Raw genomic sequence first — 21,745 nt, 5'->3', positions numbered from 1 at the left:
TTATTACAGCTATAGCAGTGATTCTCAAACATTTTAACTTCCAGGACCCGCAGTTTGATATGGATTAGACCACTGACCCCCATTGGATGGCATTTTTTTATCATTAATTTTACAGATCCATAAGGTCCCATTTGGTTACTAACTATCAATAATTTAGCTGGGGACCCCTCAAGGACCCCTGGGGGTCCCTGGACCCCACTTTGAGAACCACTGGACTAATTACCAAACCATTTTAGCACGCAGAGCACTTAGTACAAGTGTTTTTTTTATAATGGAAAGAAAGAATACATCATGTAGGTTAGTTTGGGGGGAAATGTATCTGTATTATTTTTACTGGTCCTGTTGAAAGTTTTGAATCAAATTTGATTAAACTAGACATGCCAGATTTTTCTAGATTATTTTATCTTCCAGAATTTTCTTTTAATAATTTGGGGGGCAAAAAGGGTATAATAAATGCAAGTAATTTAAATGATCTGTATTTATTGTACTTTTAAATGATTTCATAGGTTAAGCACAATGGTGTCAAGGATGACATAAGCTACAAATATTAATCTAGACTGTATTTTCTTTTAAAGATAATTTTGGGAAGCAATGCATGTCATTTAAAACGTTCTGGTTCTTCTCATTCATCCATTGAACACATCGCAAAACATCTTTGGGGAATGGGTGCCTGTATTAAACGCATTCACAGCTCATCTCATTAACACTGTTTTTTTTTGTGTGTGTGTTTGTTTGTTTGTTTGTTTGTTGTTTTTTTCATATTAACTACTTACTGTACCTGCCAATTTATTTTGCTAATCAGTTACTTCTTCAAGCATCACCACCAACGCTGCTACTGCTGCCACTAACGCTGCTGTTTCACACGCCAGCACAGCAACTGGTAAGGTAGCTAACCACACCTCTGACTCTAAGGTAGCTAACCACACCTCTGACTCTAAGGTAGCTAACCACACCTCTGACGCTAAGGTAGCTAACCACACCTCTGACGCTAAGGTAGCTAACCACACCTCTGACTCTAAGGTAGCTAACCACACCTCTGACTCTAAGGTAGCTAACCACACCTCTGACGCTAAGGTAGCTAACCACACCTAAGGAAGTGTAAACCAAAGTTAAACTTTTTCATTTTAAAACACTCCCATAACACTCCCATAACTTTGGCAGTATACACATGGAACCAAATGGACCCGTAAGGGTCCACTGAACTAGAGCCCGACCGATATATCAGTTCTGGACGATATATCTGTGCTATATTATAGGTGGAAAAAAATCTTTTTTGAATGTAGCTCGGTTATTTGTGTTTTTTTGGTATTTATTTATTTGCTTATAATTGAATCTTTTAAAACAGAAACTTTAATGAAATCCTTTTTTTTTATTGATTAGAATCTTTTGACAAAATGATGGGTCAAAACATTGATCATCGGTAGTCCAGGACTCTCATTGGACCCCATAAATCTGGCATCGGTCCGACTCTAGTCTGATTCTGGTTCAGTCCATGGATGTTGTGTGATTGATTGTGTTGATGATAAAGAGAATGTTGCCTTGCCAGCACTCACTCATGCCATGTCCTTCAGGTGCTTTTAAAGAATATTTTAGAGTAGGACAGGCAACAACAGGACATTGATTATTACGCTGATGAAGGCATTGAGACAAAACACGTCCACGTCTGTCCTGTTTCCCCGTCGTACTCAAATAAAAAATAATAACAGAAAACACCTGAAGGACAGAACATTCAACTTTTTAGAGGACGTGCACCCGGCAGGTTTTGTTTTTACTGATCAGGTCTGACTGAAAGTTGTGCTACTAGTTTGATTGAAGTGGCGATGGACTTTTTTTATTTGATTTGATGCTTATTTTCTGTGTGCAGCACTTTATCAACAATGTTGTTACTTCTGCATTTGCAAATGTAACACACAGATCAAGGCTCCCCTGTTTGTGTGGTTGCTCTTCAAACTCAGATATTGTCTGTGTGTGTCTGCTCAGAAACATACATGCATGCATGCAATACACATGTTTAGATACATTATATTGTCTCTGTCGGGGGGAATTAACTCATTATGTCCAAAACTGTTGCTTTTCAGGTTTCAAATTCAAAAGTAGCAGATCTACAAGCTCGAAACGCGTCGCTTCGCGCCGCGTTTCGAGCTTGCAGATCTGCTACTTTTGATGCTTTTATGTGACGCTGTAGTATGATCAAGTAGGGTGTTAATTTACAAAAAAACACAACGTTAAAATAGGGAGATATACTGTAGGTTTCTTCCCGATACAGATATATGTGTGTGTGTGTGTGTGTGTGTGTGCGTGCATGTACACACACACACACACACACACACACACACACACACACACACACACACACACACACACACACACACACACACACACACACACACACACACACACACACACACACACACACACACACACAGGCACACGTGTATGGCCTACATGTGTGTCTGAGGGAGAGTGGCTGTAGCATTATGTGTGGCTCACGGTAGGTGCTAAGTGTCTTTTTGGACGCTCGGTAACCATTTTTAGTAACACTCACATTTATGTGTCAATGGAAAATAACTGGCTTTCAAGAGCATCACTATAACCAGTGGTGGAAAAAGTGTTCTAATTTTTTACTTAAGTAAAAGTATCAATACTGCAATGTAGAAATACTCTGTTGCAAGTAAATGTCTGGAATTCAAAATGTACTAATAATTGTAGTGGAGTAAAAGTATAATATTTGCCTCTGAGATGTAGTGGAGTAGAAGTAAAAGTACTGACATTTGGAAATACTCAAGTAAAGTAAAAACATACCTCAAAATTGTACTTAAGCACAGTACTTGAGTAAATGTACTTAATTACTTTACACCACTGACCATAACCTTGAACAGGATGGAACTTTCCATAGCTGGAACCCAGACAGGAAGTGACTGTCAGTCAGGTTTCCATGGTTTTATTATGAGGCGTGTGTGACTGGGTCAGTTCCACTGAATCCACCAGACAATGGTCTCTTTAGCCACTAGGCTGACATCATGCCATTTCATGCTCTTTTATATCACTGGTTCTCAAACTTATTTCATGTCAAGGACCCCCAAACAGTGGTGGGAAAAGTACTCAAATGTTTTACTTAAGTACAAGTATCAATACTGAAATGTAGAAGTACTTTGTTACAAGTACAAGTCCGGAATTCAAAATTTACTTGAGTAAAAGTACAAAAGTATTGGTATCAAAATGTACTTAAAGTACCAAAAGTAAAAGTAATAAATGTTTGAAAATAGCAGATCTACAAGCGCGTCGCGAATCTCGCAATGCATGCAATGCGTGTTGTGAGCTTATTTTCAAATGGCCTAGGTGTAAAATAGGGCTAAAGTGGTTAATGTATGTTTTATAATGTAATCATTTATATCTGCAAAGTAACTAGTAACTAAAGTTTTCAAATAATTGTAGTGGAGTAAAAGTACAATATTCGCCTCAGAGATGTAGTGGAGTAAAAGTATTGACAATTGGAAGTCTTAAAAAACATAAAAAATAGCAGATGTACAAGCTTTGCAGTGTGTCACGAAGTGATGCGCTGTGAGCTTATATATCTGCTATTTTTGAATAGCCAACATAGAAAAGGATAAAGTGGTTAAAATGGTTGTGATGCTGTATTAATACATTTAGCTGGGGACCCCCTGGAACCCCTCCAAGGGAAATGTGTTATAGCATCAAAATAACCACTTTAATCCTGTTTTATACTTTGGCCATTCAAAAGGAGCAGATATACAAGCTCTCGGATCTATTTTTGAAAAACATTTTGAATACATGTTATTTTTGTTCTCTTCTCTTGGCACCCCTGGCACCAAATATTTTCAGATGGGGGGTCCGAAGTCAAATGCACATCAATGTGGGGGTCCTTGACATGAAAATGTTTGCATTTTATTTTTTCAACATACACATACAGTATCTGACACTGCAGCAGCAACAACAACAACAACAACAACAATAGTTGTAATTATTATGATTATTTAGTCCCCTTTTTATTATTTATTTATTTATTAAATTATTAACCACAAATAACTCTAGTTTCACTGTTATGAGCATGTTATAATAGGCGAAAATAGCAGCTCTACGAGCTCACACATGTGAGCTTTTTGGTCGGGTATTTCCAGCAAAGGAAGACATTTGGTGTAGAGGGAAAGAAGGAGGGGGATAGAACCCCAGTTAGCGAAGTATACAGGGGTGGTTCATTGTTTTCATTTGACTGTTAATGTTGTGGTTGTTTTCCCTTCTGTATAGCTCACCAGCCAACCAGTGACATGTCTACTGTCTCCTCTAGCACCACTAACCACCCTGATACTAACCACTCAAAGCCTGGTAAGACCACCGCACTGCACCTGCTAAAACGGCTGCAAGGACCGACCAGTACTTTGAATGTTATGCAATGGTGCTGCTTCAGCCAAGCAATGTCTTTGTTCAAAGAAAGATGCGACCCATGCTCGCTGTCGCTGAGCATTTTCCAGCCTTTACGCCGATACACAGCTGCTAAAAAAGAACTAAGAACCACTGCTAGACAGCTGCCTGGATACCATAATGTTTGTTTATTCTTTAGTTGTTTGTATTGTGGGTCCTTCGGGTTGGACTCTTTGTGGCATGAATATTTTCATATGTCAAGCACATGTTTGTAGTATACAAGTATGGCACATTAGAGACTACTACAGTATGTTAGCACTGTCATACTCATTGAGCATAAAGACTGGGAGGTCATATTGTCAGCATTTACTGTATATTTGCTTCTCTTTAAGGTAAAAATAGCATATCAAACTTATGGACAACTTGGGACGATTAAGACCTTTGTGATTTATTTCTGCTTTAGAGGCTCTGCATGCTAAGTAGCGTCTTGACTCCGACTAAACCTCTTTTCTGTCACTTGTCTTTCTGTATACAGTATATATTCAAACTCGGGGTCCTTGAAATTAAAAGGTTTGAGAACGGCTAGACTAAGGGGTAGTCATTTTCGTCTTCTCTCCTTTCTGCTGTTCTCCACTTCTCTCCTCCTGTCTCCCCTCCTCTCCTCTATTTTCTCCACTAACAGCTCCCGCGCCTCCAAGTCCTCCGTTGCCGTTGGTAACCTCTAACCAGCCAGCTGCTCTCTTCTCAACTTTTGTCCATCACATAATAAATAACCCATGTTCTCTTCTGTGTGAACATACTTCGGTCTTTCATTTCCTATTCCTTTACATCTCTCTCTACACTCTCAGTGACTGGCGAGCTAATCAGCTTAGGGGCAAAAGGAAAAGAAAATCAATGCAGAGCAAATCGTATTTCATAATGTTATCTTTTGTCGATTCGTCTGGCTCCCCACCTGGGTAGCCCAGATGATATCGTAACAGCATACCGATGTTTCACGCTGAAACATCGAGATGTGAAAGCTTTCACCTCATTGATTCCTTACAGACTGACTTTGATAGCTTACACTGTAATGATGTTGAGAAAACCTTGGTAACATAGATACGTATTACTCAAGAAACTTCAAAACTTTAATATATATTTTTGTCAATGCTGACACTTACTGATACTAGTCTCTCTTTCTTTGATTCTTTCATTAGTTCTTTCTTTCTCGTTTTTTTTCCTCACAGTAATGTCAACTAACAACTGAGTCCTAATCAAGGTACAATAATCATAGTTGTCATAGTTATCACCCTAATGTGTTAGTTGGTCTAATCTCAAAGGGCGAGTATTTTAATACTCGATATGCAACCTGACTGAGCTCCCGTTACAAGTTGCATTGTTCTTTCTACTGTATATTTGTCATTTGTTTGATTTGTGTAGGCACATTTAGCATGTCATAATTATGTAATGATTGCTTTTATATGTAACTTGCTCTTTCACCAAATTGGCCCCTGGTGTGATGCATTGTGTTCTGGTGACAGCGAAGGAGAGTGTGTTGTATACACGGCCCCGACCGCGCCTGTCTTCGAGGATGGCAGTCACCAGATCTCCCTTCAAAGCTATTACCACCACCATCACCACCACCACCGCTGCTGCTACTGCTGCTGCTGGCACCAAAGTAACTTCTCAACGTCCCTCTCAGCACCGTGTCTCCCGGTCTAAGACTCGAGGAAGACTCAGGCGTGCCTCTAAGTCCGGTGCCGCTAGATCCCCTGCCTCTCGAGATCAAGGTCACCAGGAGTCTCCAGCCTCAGTCTCCCGATCCCGCCCTCCTGGCCCCTCTAACGTGGGACCTCACCGCGGACTCCCTAGTCGAGCTTCACTGCCTCATCGTATCTCTTCAGCTATCAAACCCGTCTCCCGAACCCTTAAACCAGGCACATTCACTGTTCCTCCGTCCCCTCTCGTTCAACCGAGAGCCTTAGCCCCAGGCTCTGATCTCTCTCCTCCCGCATCGTGGCCCTGGCCCCCTTCAACATTCCCTGCTTCCCGGCTTCAGGCCTCTGGACTTCCACCGCAAGGCCCCGGCCGCCTCCCTCGAGCCGCAGCACCACATCGCAGGGCTCTTCTAACCCCAGATCATGGCCTCCCTGCCCGACCCTCAGCCACCCAGCCTAGACCACCGGGCCTCCCTGCATCGCAATCTAGACCTCCGGTGCCACATCCCAGGCCCCCAGCCTCTCCCCACAGGGCCCCAGGCCACCGTGGCGCCTCCAAGACCTCATTGGGTTTCATCTCCACCCCTCTGATCTGGCCAGTGAGGAAGAGGCCAGAGGTTGCCGTCACCGGCGCCCCGTCTGGGACAGGGGTGTATATCACCAAACCTGCTTTGCACACACCGGGGTTCAGACCCACGACAGCCAGGCCTACAGTCAGACCTAAACACGTCAAAGTAACGACCACTGCTACAAACACGCAACACTACACATCAGGGCTTCCTCGCGCAACAACGACAGTCACCTCGCATCCGTCAGCTGTAACGCAGCCTTCACCTGTATCCCAAAATAAGACCCTTGCCACCACAATGTCTCCCTCAGACTCAAAACCCCCTCCTGGATCAGAGGTGGTGACCTCAACGCGGGGGTCATTTTCAGAGCAACAGTCAGAGGAGGAATCGGATATGAAGGATAGCTTCCACGTGGCCCACGTAGCCCCTGTGGCATCGTCATCTTCATCATCGCTTAGCAATCGCAAGAACAAGCCCGTGGCGCCCCAGTGGTCACTGCCGAGTGCGAGCGGCGAGGAGAACAGCACGGTTCACCTCGGTAACTGGACCGACCCCATGGAGTTGTTGGTCGATGACGATTATGCCTCCGGTACGGAAGCGTTTCTCTACGATTTGTCCGACCTCACAGAGAGAGGCATGTTTGACTTTGACTCCCTCTATTCCATGGATGAGCCCACCCCCATCACGCCTCTGGAACGTCAAACGCAACGCCCTGCGGCGATCGCCACGGGAACAGTAAATAAGCAAAACTTTAACCGGTCAGACTTTTCCCTTTCTGCGATGGACCTGACGGCTGGCGCTGAACGAGAAAACAAACATGCCTTGAACCAGTCAGAACTTCAAAGTATACCCCAAACCGTCCAACCACAGGGGATTGGCTCTGAGGAACATTTATTGGGCCAATCAGAGGCGGGGGGTGACACTGGGAAAACAATAACAAGAGGTTTTGATGTAGGAAGTAAACTTTCATTCAATCTATTTTCAGTTACACCGGATGCTGTGACACACACTAGCAGCTCCCTACTTCTGACACAGACCAGTATACAATCTGTAACGGCTGTGGATTTAAACCAAATAACCCAAGATAGGACGGGGGCCATGACATCACACCGCAGGTCCCAAACACAGACTGTCACTCAACACGGAGAAACACCCGCTCTTCTTCACCCGACGCCATCTCTCCTGCCTCTCCCCGTCTCTCCTCTTCTCACCACACCTCCCTCTCGGCCTCTGTTCATAACGACAGTAGAGCCACCCTCTCCCCTCCCTCCCTCTCTCCTCGGCACACATGTCACACCCTCCCCACCTCTCCTAAACGTGCGGTGGACCCCCTCTCCCTCAGTCCCGGGAGAGACGCATACACGGCACGCTGTGAGCGAGAGAGACGAGTTAGGAAGAGAATCCCTAATGAATGGAGGCAGAGTCATTGACTATTTTCACACAAGCACAGCCATAGAGACTGTTCGTTGGGATATCTCTTCTCTGGTTTTCTCCCCGTCTCCCAGCATCCCTCGCTACCCCTCAGCCACTCTACTCTCTTCTTCTATTCATTTTCTCTCTGCGTCTCTCCCCCTCTCCTCCACTCCCACCATTGCCCTGCCTCCTTTATCAACTCTCCCCCTCTCTTGGTCTCTCGCAGGCGCCCTTCCTCCCCCTCACCCTTCCCCTGCTCCTCCTCCCCTCTCCTCTTCCCCTTTCCCCGCCGTTCCGCCTCCTCCCGCGTCTCCTCTCTCCTTCACCTCCTCTCCCACGGTTTCTCTCCCCTCCCCGGTTCGTCCTCCCCTCCGCCCGTCCTCTCTCACCGGCGGCCTCCCTCCCACACCTCCTCCCCGCCTCTCCTCCACTCTGCATCCTTCCTTTCCGCTCCCGCTCTTCTCCCCGTCTCCCCCGTCACCTCCCCCTCACTCTCTCTCCTCCTCCTCTCCCGTCACTGCCTCTGCCTCCCATCAGTCGCGGGAGGCGTCCTCTCTCTCTTCGGAACCCGGAAGTGCTGTCGTAAGTTTGCCGCACGTGTGGCCCGCCGAGCGAGACGTCACCGGGAATCCCGGGCCCTCCCTGTCTTCTCTTCCTACGTCTTCGCTTTTGCTGTCCGCGTGGCTTGAAAGGAACGCGGGCCAGGGGGCAGGCGGTGAGACGGGAGCGTCCCCACCGCTCCACTCTCCTCTTTCCCCAGCGGGGAGCCCCACCGCTGAGTCTCACACGTCACCTGTCCTTGAAGTCGCGCCGCTTCTTACAAGCGTCTCCACTTATCCCCAATCGACCCTCTCAGGGGGGAGTCAGCCCCTCGACAGCCAGGGGAATAGATTTACCGCCCCCGGTGCGATTCCTGCTGAGTCTTTCACAAGCCTAATTGAGCCGTCTCCCCCGGGTGTACCTGTGGCATCACTGGGATACAATTTGTCGCTCGTCGCGGCCGACACACCGGGTGGAGCTCAGCAGGGTCGTTCAGTCGCACCGCGGGAGACACGAGGCCCCGAGGGCTCAGCCGCTCTGTGGCCGTCGCCTTTACAGTCAGTACAGAGAGATGTCAGCTCACGGTTTGACTCCTACCGAACAGGTGCGGCGCCACATCAGTCTGTCACTGAGTTGTCATTGCTGGCAGTCGCAGCGTGGACAGCTGGACACACCCCAGCTCTGTCCCCACCTGCTGATATACTCAACACAACAAGCCATGAGAGGACAAATACCTCTACTGTGACCTCTCCACTCTCTTCAATCTTAGGAACCCGCCCAACACGGAGTGAGCAGATATTTCACTCTCCCTTGCCCTCTTTTTCTTCTACGTCTACTCTCTTCCATTCAACACTAAGTCCACTCTCTCATCTGCCCAATCCACCGCCCGCTGTCTCTCCGGAGACCCCTCGGGTCCCCGCGTTTGTCGAGGCGACCGGGGGCGAGCCCACCGGCACTCCCCACTCATCTCCCTCCCCTGTTCCAGTAGGGGAAGCCCCTCTCGTTATGTCTCCTCCCCTCTCACTGATAGAGACATCTAGCGCGCACAGCGCCAGCGCGGCCTCACGCGGAGAAACACAGAGGAGGACACGCGCGCCTCTGCAGAGCTCAAACACACACGCCACCAGCCTAGCTGTCACGCGGGTCACCGGAGCACAAACGCATCCCGCGGGTCCAATCACTGTGAGCCCGCAGGCGCGCTATGATGATGTAACCCCGCACCCCTTTTCAGATCCCTCAGATCCCTCTGTCGCAGTGCCAACTCGCACGCCAGCGCTCCACAGCAGTTTGGCATCAGGCTTCGGCGCCTCCAGCCCCCAGCATGATTCAGGGCCGGGATATTCAGACACTTTAAACTTGGTGGTCTCACATAGCGGGGGCGTGCACTCGCGCATTCCATCACGTGCTCAGACGCCCACGGAGACACTGGCGGTCACGCAAAGTCGCGCACGCGCACAGACGGTTCGTCCCACACAGACACAGGCGCTAACGCCGAGTCCCACGCGCGCATGGCCTGTAGACGTCACGCACGTGCCGGCACGCACAGGCAGCCCCACGCACACAGACACACGCGCTCGAGGAGGTCAGGCAAACGCGGACGGTACCCTCATCTGGGGGTCTAGTTTGAGTCATAGTACAAGGCCAGACCCACGTGCTGAACACACAACACACACTCCCCACGCTGCAAACGCCCACGCGGTCGAGTCAACACAGACCGACATACATGATGGTGGGATTGCAGAGCTGGCGCAGCCGGGGTCCCATTTCACCTCGTTTGCTCTCACTCCCTCCCTCCACACTCCCTCTGTCCTCTCTCCTCTCCTCTATTCCTCCCTCAACCCCTTCCTCACCCCTCCACGTCCCCTGGCTCCGTCCTCTCCCGCTCTCCATCACTCTACTCCCTCCCTCCCTCTCATCCGTCCCACTATCTCTCCCTACACAACCTCTTTTTCTCCTCATCCTCTCTCGGCGTCCACACCTCTCTCTCCCTCTCCTCTCCTCCCTCCTCTCTCCGCCACATCGGCGGCGGTGCCACAGGCGGGAGTTGCCGCCTCGTTGCCCGCTCAACCCACTGCCGCATATCTGCCGCCCTCGGCACCCCTAGCGGCCCAATCAGAACCTGCCCTGTCATCCCTCGCCGAGACACCCCTCCAACAGTACCCCAGAGTCACCGACCAATTAGGGCCCGTTCGCTCACCCCATGGGATGCCAACCGACCAACCGCAATCGCTGCAGCCGTCCCCGGTTGCCCCTTTCAGCCAATCGGGGTCCTTTGTTTATGTTGACGCAGTGATGGCGGAAGTTTCCCAGAGGGAAGAGACTGCGTCAGGCCCTGTTGTTGTCACTCCTCCCATACAGTCAGCAAAGACCTCAAGTAACCTCACCGCAGCAGACAACAACACCAACTTTGACCCCGTGGATGCCGCTGATAAAATACATTCTGAATTGGATCCCGGCGGGTCCTCCCCCTCCGTGATGGGACCGGCTGCCTCAGCAGCTAATCTGACCCACAATGAGAAAAGTGAAACGTCCTCCCTCAGCCCCCCGCTTGCCCTTAACCCTTCCGTTACCGGCCCTGCCAGGCCATCGGAAACACCCCGCTCGCCTATTGCCGGTTCGGGTCTACAAGCTGCAGTCGGCCCCCACGCGCGACCCCCGCCTCACCCACGTTTACCTCCAACTCCAACCTACCCCAGTTCTGAGCCGAGTCAGATTCCTTCCTCCGTAACGCGTACACCACCTGTCAGTGCAGCGGTTAATCTAAACTCCACACATGCTGCTGCGGCTGGCCAAAATATCCCCCTCCCCCTCCTCCTCCTCCTCACTACCCCAACCTACACATCCCCTCGTAGCATCGCTGCCCCAGATCAGGGCTCTGTTTCTGGGTCACCGCAGCCAGCTGGCGGGCTCCCCTGGAGAGACAGCCACACCGGCGATGTGCACGGCCCCGAATACATAAGCACCCCCGTCTCTGTACCTGGCAAATTAAACGCCACGGCGGCCGAGGCGCCCCGAGAGTTAACCACGGCGACAATTGCGCCAGCAATCACCACAGGGAGGGCGGAGGCGAGCAGCAATCGCACATCGCCGCAGAGCACAGCGTCCGCGAGCGATGCCCCGTTGTCGAGTCCCAGCGGGAATCTCGCCGCGTCTAAAAAACCCGGCGGGGGTCAGAATTCAACCCTTTCAAAGCTGCACAGCTTGAGCGCCGGTCCAATCATGTCACATCACAGTGGGAAGCAGAGTGTAGGCGGGACACTGGAGCAGGGCGGTGACGCCGGCGACACGCGTCCAGGCCACCACGGTAATGACGATATCAGAGAAAGACAAGGGGACGCAAGCCCCTTCCCCACGCGGCCACATCATCATCACCACCATCGGACCGTCAACGGCCACCACGTTGTGCCCACAAAGGGCACAACGTCTTTGTCCTCTGCATCCTCCTCGCCATTTACGATCGCGCCGCTCAAAGCAATTTCGCCCGCCGTCAGTGGCGGCGTTGGTGTCGCCGCCGGCAGTGGTGGCCTCAAAAAGGCCACGGCGCGGCCTACCCACGGAGCCGCGGCCACGACTTTGGCCACCAAGCCCGCCACGTTGCCACCATGCCAATGTAAACCCCGCTTTCATATTACATGTCTGTGTGGACTGGCATCAGGGAACAGTATGTCATGCAGTAACACCAACAGTAGAAGTAGAGAAATAAGAACTCCCGTATTGGAGTGGAATGACTGTAGCGCACTGCAAGAAATATTCATCTTTAACTCAAGTGTGGATTTAGTCTTAAAGCTTTTTTTTCTTCTTTCTTTAACCCGTTAAGACCTGAGGCCGATTCTACAAATGCCTTCTAAACCGGTAGTTCTAAAAAAAACTAAATCTAAAATAGCAGCACGGCACGAAGAGATGTGCTGTGAGCTTGTGTATCTGCTATTTTTTGAAAATAGCAAAAATCTAAAATGACACAGATGCTTTCCCGGTTTTAGTGGGTTAAACAGAGTCAAAAGAGCATCTTCAACTCAAGTCTCTTGAATTAAATGGCAAGTTATTTGATTATTTTGAGATTTGGGAGATTTGTTTCCTCCATTTCTTTTCAGATAAATTCAATTTCACAGTCGAACGCTATATTAAATGACATGTGGGAGGTGGAATTATTCTTGCAGTGCTGTAGTTGAGTAGCTGGTTGTCTTCTCTAGGGGCCGTAGTATCGCAGACCTTGTTGGACTTCTGTCGACACCAGTGTTTGCTGTTAGCTGTCAATCGGGTGAAGGGGTTGTTGTTTATACTCTGGTTGCTGATTGGTTGGTTGTGATTGAGGGGCGGGGTTTAGAACACTAACACGGCGTGTAGTTGTCCAATCAATGATGAACTAGTGTACCCTGGTGTACTACTTATTCTATTCTGGTATTCTATAGCGTATGTGGGATATTATCTATGCATTCATCACGTCTCTCCTCTCTCTCTGCTGTCAGAGTCCCCTCTCTTTATGTCTCTCTCTGTCTGTATCTCTCTCTCTCTCTCTCTCTCTCTCTCCTGCCCCTGTCTCTCTTCTGTCTCTGTCTGCTCCTTCCCTCATCTCTCTCCTCTCATGCTCATTCCATACATACCATACATCTCATAAATAGAATCACATTTTCCAACATTAAAGAATGTTCAATACAAAACCTCTATCTCTCTCTCTCTCTCTCTCTCTCTCTCTCTCTCTCTTTCACTCCCTTTCTTTCGCCCCTCAACCTGCTCTCTCTCGCTCGCTCGCTCTCTCTCTCTCTCTCTCTCTCTCTCTCTCTCTCTCTCTCTCTCTCGCTCACACACACTCTGTGACTCTCTATATATCTCAATCCACTGAGCTTCCCGGGAGATGTCCTGCTCGGTTGCTTTTTACAATTCTTCGCAGAGTGAAAAACATAAACCCCACCTCAATAAAAAACAACATTATGACCAACTGACCCTTGTAGAGTAAAAAATATCCAATCTGCTGTTTTAATCTCCTGACGAGATGTGGACTGTTAGATGCTAGATGGCCCAAACTGGCCCCCCCCCAAAAAAAAAGTTACGAACGACTCCAATGAAAGTCTGAAGACATCTGCAGGAGGCTCCCACGAGAGCTGATGGAGGAGAGATTATAGGACGGTACAGGAGACTGTGACTGAGAGATCTGACTAACCTCAACTATAGACAGTGGACTGACACCTAGTGGCCACTGTGAGGCATAGCAGGAGATTTAACAAAACATGAAAACATGAAATGCACCACCACCACCACCTCAGCACATAATGGGCACAATGCATTCCGTTTGTGCTCTTTAAATGCTACATTATTCAACAAAAGAGTGTATTATACCACCCTACTACCCTATAAATGGCTTCTCTGTTGGTGTTTTGTTTTACAAAGGCCCGTGAGTAGAAGGAGCCTTGTAAATGTTAGACTCCAGCACATTTGCAAGTCAACTCATTTCATTAACATTGCAATTTGGCTTTTCTGGGGTAGTAGAGTAAACTGGGACAGCATTGTTTGATGTTGCAAATATGTGTGTCATTTACGACAAAATTTGTGTCTACTTTGAAATTGCACGTTAAAGGAGCAGAGAGATTGTCCCTGTCTGTATGTGTACATACTGGAAGTGTATGCAGTAATCTCATCCTGCTCTTTTAAACGTCATTCATGTTGAAATGGTGTGGGGAAAAACACGACTGTACTTTAAATTGGCCAGGAATTGGTAATTCACCCGTTTGAAAATCACTGCTGCGTTTACCGTATCTAAAATGACTGTATTATACTATAAGTTCAAGCCATTCAAACTCTCCATTCAAAATGAATACGCCGGGGAAAATAGTTACTTACGAGTGCTGCATTTCAACTCAAATTTGAGCTTGAAGACTCACTACAGTGAGTTTTAGATAACACTGTCAAAAGAAATGTATTCTGTAACTTGTATTGAATAGGGACAAAATGTAAACAAAAGCAAAATTGTTGGACTACAGTATGTTGACAATGGACAATGGTACAATGGTCCTTTAATGCCAACCATTGCAGTCCCAACGTTTTATTCTATTTATGCTTTAACTACATGCTTACTTAATCACACTTTTGCTCCATATGAAAGTTCCACCGTAGCCGTTTTGTGTTAAAGGCCCAGTCAGTGATACAGACATTAAACAAAAATGTGTTCCTCAATTGGGTCTTTAACAGTTTGGTTCTACTGACCAAACTGCTTCTACGGAGTGTGAAGCTTGGTACTTCTAGAATGGCTGCCCACTGCATGTTGTGCTGTTAATTAGCATAATTATGTTGACAGATTAAGCTACATGGGTGTGTTGTATGTCACACCGTATTTTGGTGACACGTTAATCAACTCCAGCAGGTTCTCAACTCCAGCCCCTGGGGAAATACACTATATACTGCTAGTTTTCTCTTTCGTTTATATTTTGGGCTTTCGTTCAAATGAATGCAATTTTGCATCCACCTGGCTGTTCCAGATGTCTAATCAGATGCTAATGAAAACCAGCAGGCGTTCTCAGGAATTATGGGTCTCCACGGGTCAGTGAGTGGAGAACCGCAGCGCTGTGCACACAACATGCTGTAGGGCTATACACGACAGAATAACACGCACGCTCTGCGTTCGCTCGTTCTAAAGTCGCATTTATACAGTGGTGGAAAATTTACTAAAATTCTTTACTTAATAAAAGTACCAAGACTGCAATATAGAAATACTCTCTTACAAGTAAAAGTCCAGAATTAAAATTTTACTTGAGTAAAAGTACAAAAGTATTGGCATCAAAATGTACTTAAAGTACAAAAAGTAAAAGTACTAAAATGTTTGAAAACAGCAGATCTACAAGCTCACAACGCGTCGAGATGCGACACGTTGTGAGCTTGTAGATTGGCTATTTTCAAATAGCCTAGGTATGAAATAGGGCTAAAGTGGTTAATGTACGTTTCATAATATCATAATTCATATCTGAACAGTAACTTGTAACTAAACTTTCCAAATAATTGTAGTGGAGTCAAAGTACAATATTTGCCTCTGAGATGTAGTGGAGTAGAAGTAAAAGTGTTGGAAATTGGAAATACTCAAGTAAAGTACAAATACCTCAAAATTGTACTTAAGTACATGTACTTAGTTACTTTCCACTACTGCATTTATACTTGGCCGATCTACAAACTCACAATGCGTTGCACTGCGAGTGTGTTGACCTGCAATCGTAAGTGCATGACACCGCACGCAACGAAGTACAACACAACAGGCCCTTAGGAGGACACATTCCACATTCCCCATTCTCCAAAATGCCTACTCTCTCTCTCTTTCTCTCTTTCTCTCTTTCTCTCTCTCTCTCTCTCTCAGCCCCCCTTTCCCCCCCCCCTCTCCTCCTCCTCCATTCTTATCTGTAAGGCAGCAGATTTTGCCCACATCATTTTGACAGAATAAAATTGGATTTTTTTGCACGACTCAATCACCCTTATAGCTCCACCATTTATCTCCTGCCATGTCGCACGGAAGAAGGCAGAGAAAAAAAAGAGAAGGGAAACCCTGTTCTCCGTTTAACAGCCACGTGTCAAATCGCAACTGACGTCTTATTCTTCCCCGTCTCTCCCCATCCCTCTCTCTCTCTCTCTCTCTCTCTCTCTCTCTGCTGTGGCAGAGGGTCTTTTCTACAGGCTCTCGTTTGAGGTGGACGACGAGGGCTCTGAGCTGACGGAGGCAGACGTGGAGCAGGCCGTGGTTCAGTGGGTGAGACATTTTCTGCACCTCCGTATTTATTGAACCAGTGGCTCTCAAACATTCCACTGTCAAGGAGGATCCTCCAAATTGATATGTACTTGCATGGCCGCGGCCCCCCGTCTGAAAAGAGATGTGTGTACGTACCAGAGCCCCCCTATCAGAGAAGATTTGTGTTGTCAAATTGTCCCAAAATATGATTCCAAAATAACGGATCTATTAAGCTCACAACGTGATCAAGTTACATGGATACATTATCACTGGGGATTTTGCTGTGTACGGTACATACGCCAGTGGAAAACCAACCATAATTCCATAATCGATGTAATGATTTATATATATATATATATTTGTTCTTGCAGTTGAACCAGACATTCCAGAACTGGACCCACGCTGTTCATGTCGACTTCATCAGGTGGAGATCTGTTTTTACTGACTCGTTTCCTTAGATATGAACGTGTCTAGTTTGACGTACTGTACAGGCCTCAATCAAACCAAAGGTCCAAGATGAATGTCCACGGTTAAGTAAGAGATGTAGTGGAGTAGACGTAAAAGTACTGAAAATTGGAAATACTCCATAAAAGTAAAAATACCTCAACATTTTATTTAAGTATAGTACTTGAGTAAATGTACTAATTACTTTACACCACTGAGTAGTTATCACATGCGAAGATAATGCAAAGATGCAAATAGACCTTGAAACTGTGTTGGGTTTACAAAACTAAAACAGGCTAAAATCATTGAGAAAATGTCCTTGGTTTACTTCTTTGCCTATTTATTTCATAGTATAATAACCTTGGAATAGACACAAATTTGCACCGGAGTGACACAAGGGTGACGCAATGCAAATTGTTGCATCATTCGTGTATCCGCGCAAGTTTAAATACTCCAAATTCTTACGAGTAACGTGATTTGAAAAGTGTGAACACATCATAAGAACACTTGCATCTGGACCTATTTATACACCAGGGCCTATAGAAATGTAAGCGCTGAGGAGCTTCACAGTCAGTCCCCCGCTTTTCTGTCTGGATGAAAAAGGGCAGTCATTGATTGAAGAAGTGGGTGCTTATAGTAATCTCTCTACTCTCACTCTCCTCTCTACAGTGTCCAGCCAGGCCTAGTGGATAGGAGCATCAGCACCAGGTTCTTTTCATGTTTTTTATACTGTATACCATTGTGAGCTAAAGCCCGTCGTGCGACCCGAAATTAGCCGCTCTAATAAGCTCACAACGCGTCCCATCCGCGACGCGTTGTGAGCTTGTAGATCGGCTGATTTCGGTCTGTGACGCCATCGTACGACAGAGCATAAATAGAGCACGGAAGTCCACTCCGTCTACCCCTGGGTTACGGCGTTATTTTTGGTATTGAAAATCCCATAGGCAAATCTTTCATAACGTCTGTGTTTGTAGAAAAGAAAAAAAACTCTTTGGATTTTCACCGTCAGTATCCATTATGTGAGTCAGTACAGTGGTTTGAGACACAAGTAGCCCATGGTCATTGTTCTGCTTTTTACAGCTTATGAATGTGCAGAATGTAAGCTTTCAAATGATGTGTCATTCATTGAAATGGGAACATAATGTGAAGAAGATAAGCTATAAAGTCCAAGCTGAGAAAATCCCTTCAAAGCATTAGCACTTCAACAGTTGCACCTCTCAGAGCCTGATAATGGGACCAATGAACAATGGGTAATTTATTCAACCCCTAGGCTCTCCTCTAATCACTCCCCCATTATCACCTTTCAGTCAGCCGTCACCTCTATAGTATAGAACCTTGATGCAACACAATTAAAAGGTTGCCCTCTGTTACAATCGCCGAGGTGGTTTGTTTATTTCTGGAACACAGTTCTTACATGCCACGATCTAAGATTCCCCTATGGGAGTTCCAATACCAAAAATGACGCCGTGAGCCACGGGTATAGCGCCCTCTAGCGGCAGTGATGTCAGACTTTCCTATGAAATGTAAACACTTTGAGTGAACTATACATAATCTCCTCTCCTCTCCTCTCCTCTCCTCTCCTCTCCTCTCCTCTCCTCTCCTCTCCTCTCCTCTCCTCCGTAGCTATACATGCCAGGCTCTGCTAGTCGATCGATTCACCACCAACGAGAGTCTGGGGGAGGCGGCCGTGTCGTCCAGGCTGTCTAGCAGTGACGCGTCCATGAGCTCCGGGCTGCTCATTCACTACAGCTCCATCGATGTCAAGTCTATAGGTAAGAGAGAGCCTGGAGAAACACGCCGCATGGGAAAAACGAATGGCAACGCAGTAGGTTTCTGTTTTGAGGGTTACAAAGAGAGATTTTTCCCTTTGGGAATTTAATTGTTTTTGTACTGTTATCTGCAAGGCAAGTTTAGACAAAAAAAGCATTTAGACATCAAGACAGCAAAATAAACACATCATTAAAGGACATTTGAATATAAACAAAAAAAAATCAAACATTAATAAACCAGAAAAATAAGAATTACAGTGCTCGAGAATGATAAAATAAAGAAATCTCAATAAAATGCAGCAACAAACAGAAAATGTTTTTTTGCTTTGATTTAAAATAACTATCAGTTATAGTGGACCTGCAGTTTTCTGGGAGTGTCTTCCAGATGTGTGCTGCATGAGAACTGTACTCCATGTTTAGTTCTGACTCTGAGGACAGGAAGCAGACTTTGTTTCAGATGTCTTCAGCGGTCTGGGTCGTTCTTGAATGTGCCACAAGATCACACATGTATTTTTGGCCTTAAACCCATTCAGTGCTTTATAAACCAACATCATTTATGTAATTGAATATATATATACTTTTTTTGTTGTCTATTTCCTTGTTGCCTCTGCTTCTTGTGTCTTTATCATCTTAATTGTAACCACCCTGAGGGACAAATGTGTGCTATAATGGGCCTGAAGCAGATACCCTAGATTAGACAATTAAAATTCCTCTCACTTTGAACAGGCTCGACATGGACACAATTTAACCATCTCTAAGCCCTGACGTCTCTTTTGGGAAATGTCTTCAAAAGACACATTTCTTCTTGTAGCTATAGCTTGTGGATCAGCTACATCCACCGCACGACCGCGTCATAAGGCAAAGTATAGAATAGGGCTTAAGTGGATAAAAACAAACAAAAAAGTTGTCTGTGTGTTTGCTTATACAGTAGGAGCTTTATGTTAAAACAAAGTTGTGTGTTGTGTGTGTGTGGTGTACAGAGCACTGTCCAGAGGAGAGCTCACTGTAGGAGCTTAATGTTAAAACAAAGTTGTGTGTTGTGTGTGTTTGTGGTGTACAGAGCACTGTCCAGAGGAGAGCGTACTGCACTACAGCTGGCCTGAGACCAGACCTACGGTCACCCAGTACCTGCCCTGCTTCCCCAACAAGGACCAGAGAGCCAGCAGGACCTGGTAACACACACACACACACACGCACACGCACACGCACACGCACACGCACACACGCACACGCACACACACACAGTTGTTACGCCGAAGGCACATACGAGCACCCAGACATTTGGCTCGCACAATATCAGCACGCTGACTATGTTTGACCAAAATGGAACAGATGGAACAATAATTAGCATCATTAGTAACACCTGTGAAGGAAGGAAGGAAGGCCAATTTCTTTCCAACATGGCTGCTGTGCATAGAGCCTATTATCAAAGATGATTATTTTAGGAAGATACAGTAGCCCAACCGTTGCTTCGCTACTGCGAAATGGTCTTCTAAGTGGCCGCCGCCTGATGGCAAATCTTGCGGACGTCCTATGTTTACTGGTGCTAGATCCCGCGAGCGTGTGTTGCTGGGACAGAGAAAGGTCGATAACAAAGTTGAATTTCTCCTGATTTGTCTCTCTGAAAAAAAGCCATTTTAGTATCAAAATGTTGGGAAGATTGTGTGGCTTTGTGTGACGATCGGGTCCAATATTTAGTTCAGTGACCATGACGGTTCAAAAGCCGCGTTCACGTTCACTCTTCCATTGGAAATCATAGACTCCAACCTGCTTCCGGTCTCCTATAAAGCGGGGGCCACCTACGTAACACAGAAAGTTGGTCAGTCTTTCGTTTTTTCTCGCCATGTCTTCGCTATTATTCTCCCCTGCTCTCTTCTCCTCTCCTCTGTATTCCTCTCTCGTAGGTCTTTGATCCGTTGCCCTCTCCCACCGTGTCGGTCTCTGTCTTATCTCCTCTCCTCCCCCTTAACACCTGAACACAGGCTCTCATTATCTCCTCCCCTGATCTGTGATAATTCTAAGACAAGGTGCCCTTGGAGATCTAATTTACTAAGGCCTTGTTCTTTATCATTGGAGGCAGTGCCAAAACGACGGCGGGGATAATTTCCTGCATTTATCATTGACAAAACAAACACAACAAATTGTGTGTGTTCCGGCTCGCACCTTATGCAAAACAGATGGGCCCAATTTAACTTCAAGTGAAATTAGCAAACAGAAACCTGCTGATGTCGGTGATAAACTGGGAGTTTTGAGTCTAGACCTCCCCTGTGCATATCAATTATGTGCGGATTTCAAAAAAAAAGTTATATAACTTTCGATCTTTCTTTCTTTCTGCTCATGCTTTGTAGGTTAAAAGTTTAAAAGGCGTGATAGGCAAAGAATCGAGACAAATCGATGAAATGGACAAAATGGAACGTGTTTATTTCGGTATATTCCATATATTCCATGCTTACACACACAGTGTAAGCATGGAATGAACTTTTGTTCAAGAGTGTCGTTCAGAGAGGCCTCTGTACCAACAGTGGATGCTCCATTGATATGGCATAGTTCCATTGATATGGTATAGTTCCATTGATATGGCATAGTTCCATTGATATGGCATAGTTCCATTGATATGGCATAGTTCCATTGATATGGCATAGTTGTCTCCGCCAGGAGACTATTGTTTTCGTTCTCGTCCTTCCGTGTGTCCACCGAGCTAACATTGGTCAAGCTTCATGTGACACGTGACAATATGTTGAAAGGGTGTGCTTTGATTGGCTAGCGAGACGTATGACGAAATAGAGACCTGTAAGTAGGTGTGTCACTTCAAAACATTGTTTACATGTTTTGAAGTGACATCAGTGCCATCAGCCAAGCTAACATTGGACATGTTAGCTTGGCGGATTGAACATGTTAGCCAAGCTAACATGTTCTAATCCTTAGATGTTCTAATCTAAGAATCAGAACATTTCTAGAAAACTATGGTTAAAGATAGGGTAAGTGATTACCTTGAGGTCGCCCTGGGGCACCACATAGTGCTAATCCGGCCCTGCATAGGGAGGGTCATGTTTCAAGTCTTCATCAGTATGAAGTGCTTTTGAATATTCAGAGCTTGCACCGCTGCATAACTCCAACAGGACTCTCTGGAGGACGGCTGGTTTACAACCCATGCAGCAACTCACCACGAATGACGGGGCCGGCACTTACTGTAGCCTGGTTCATTCTTTGTCCTTACGGCTCGCTGTGAGC

General features: G+C 46.4%; 1 protein-coding gene across 7 annotated transcripts in view; it reads left to right on the top strand.

Annotated features, from left to right (window-relative positions):
* Window positions 1-21,745, top strand: part of adgrg6 (adhesion G protein-coupled receptor G6) — a 142,968-nt gene that overhangs the window by 85,991 nt on the left and 35,232 nt on the right. For 5 of the 7 annotated variants that reach the window (XM_084083280.1, XM_084083281.1, XM_084083279.1 and 2 more), the window contains 7 exons: window positions 803-880; window positions 4,267-4,344; window positions 16,234-16,322; window positions 16,673-16,725; window positions 17,415-17,453; window positions 18,369-18,517; window positions 19,575-19,686. In XM_084083280.1, coding sequence (XP_083939406.1) covers window positions 803-880; window positions 4,267-4,344; window positions 16,234-16,322; window positions 16,673-16,725; window positions 17,415-17,453; window positions 18,369-18,517; window positions 19,575-19,686 — 598 coding nt within the window. The remainder of the gene's footprint in view (window positions 1-802; window positions 881-4,266; window positions 4,345-16,233; window positions 16,323-16,672; window positions 16,726-17,414; window positions 17,454-18,368; window positions 18,518-19,574; window positions 19,687-21,745) is intronic. The other 2 variants (XM_084083284.1, XM_084083283.1) reach the window with 1 other exon arrangement.

The sequence above is a fragment of the Gymnoscopelus microlampas genome (assembly GCF_963454915.1).
Source record: "Gymnoscopelus microlampas genome assembly, chromosome: 16".
In the NCBI taxonomy this organism is placed as follows: domain Eukaryota; kingdom Metazoa; phylum Chordata; class Actinopteri; order Myctophiformes; family Myctophidae; genus Gymnoscopelus; species Gymnoscopelus microlampas.
The sequence above is the reverse complement of the archived record's forward strand: the minus strand, read 5'-3'. Positions and strand labels throughout refer to the sequence as shown.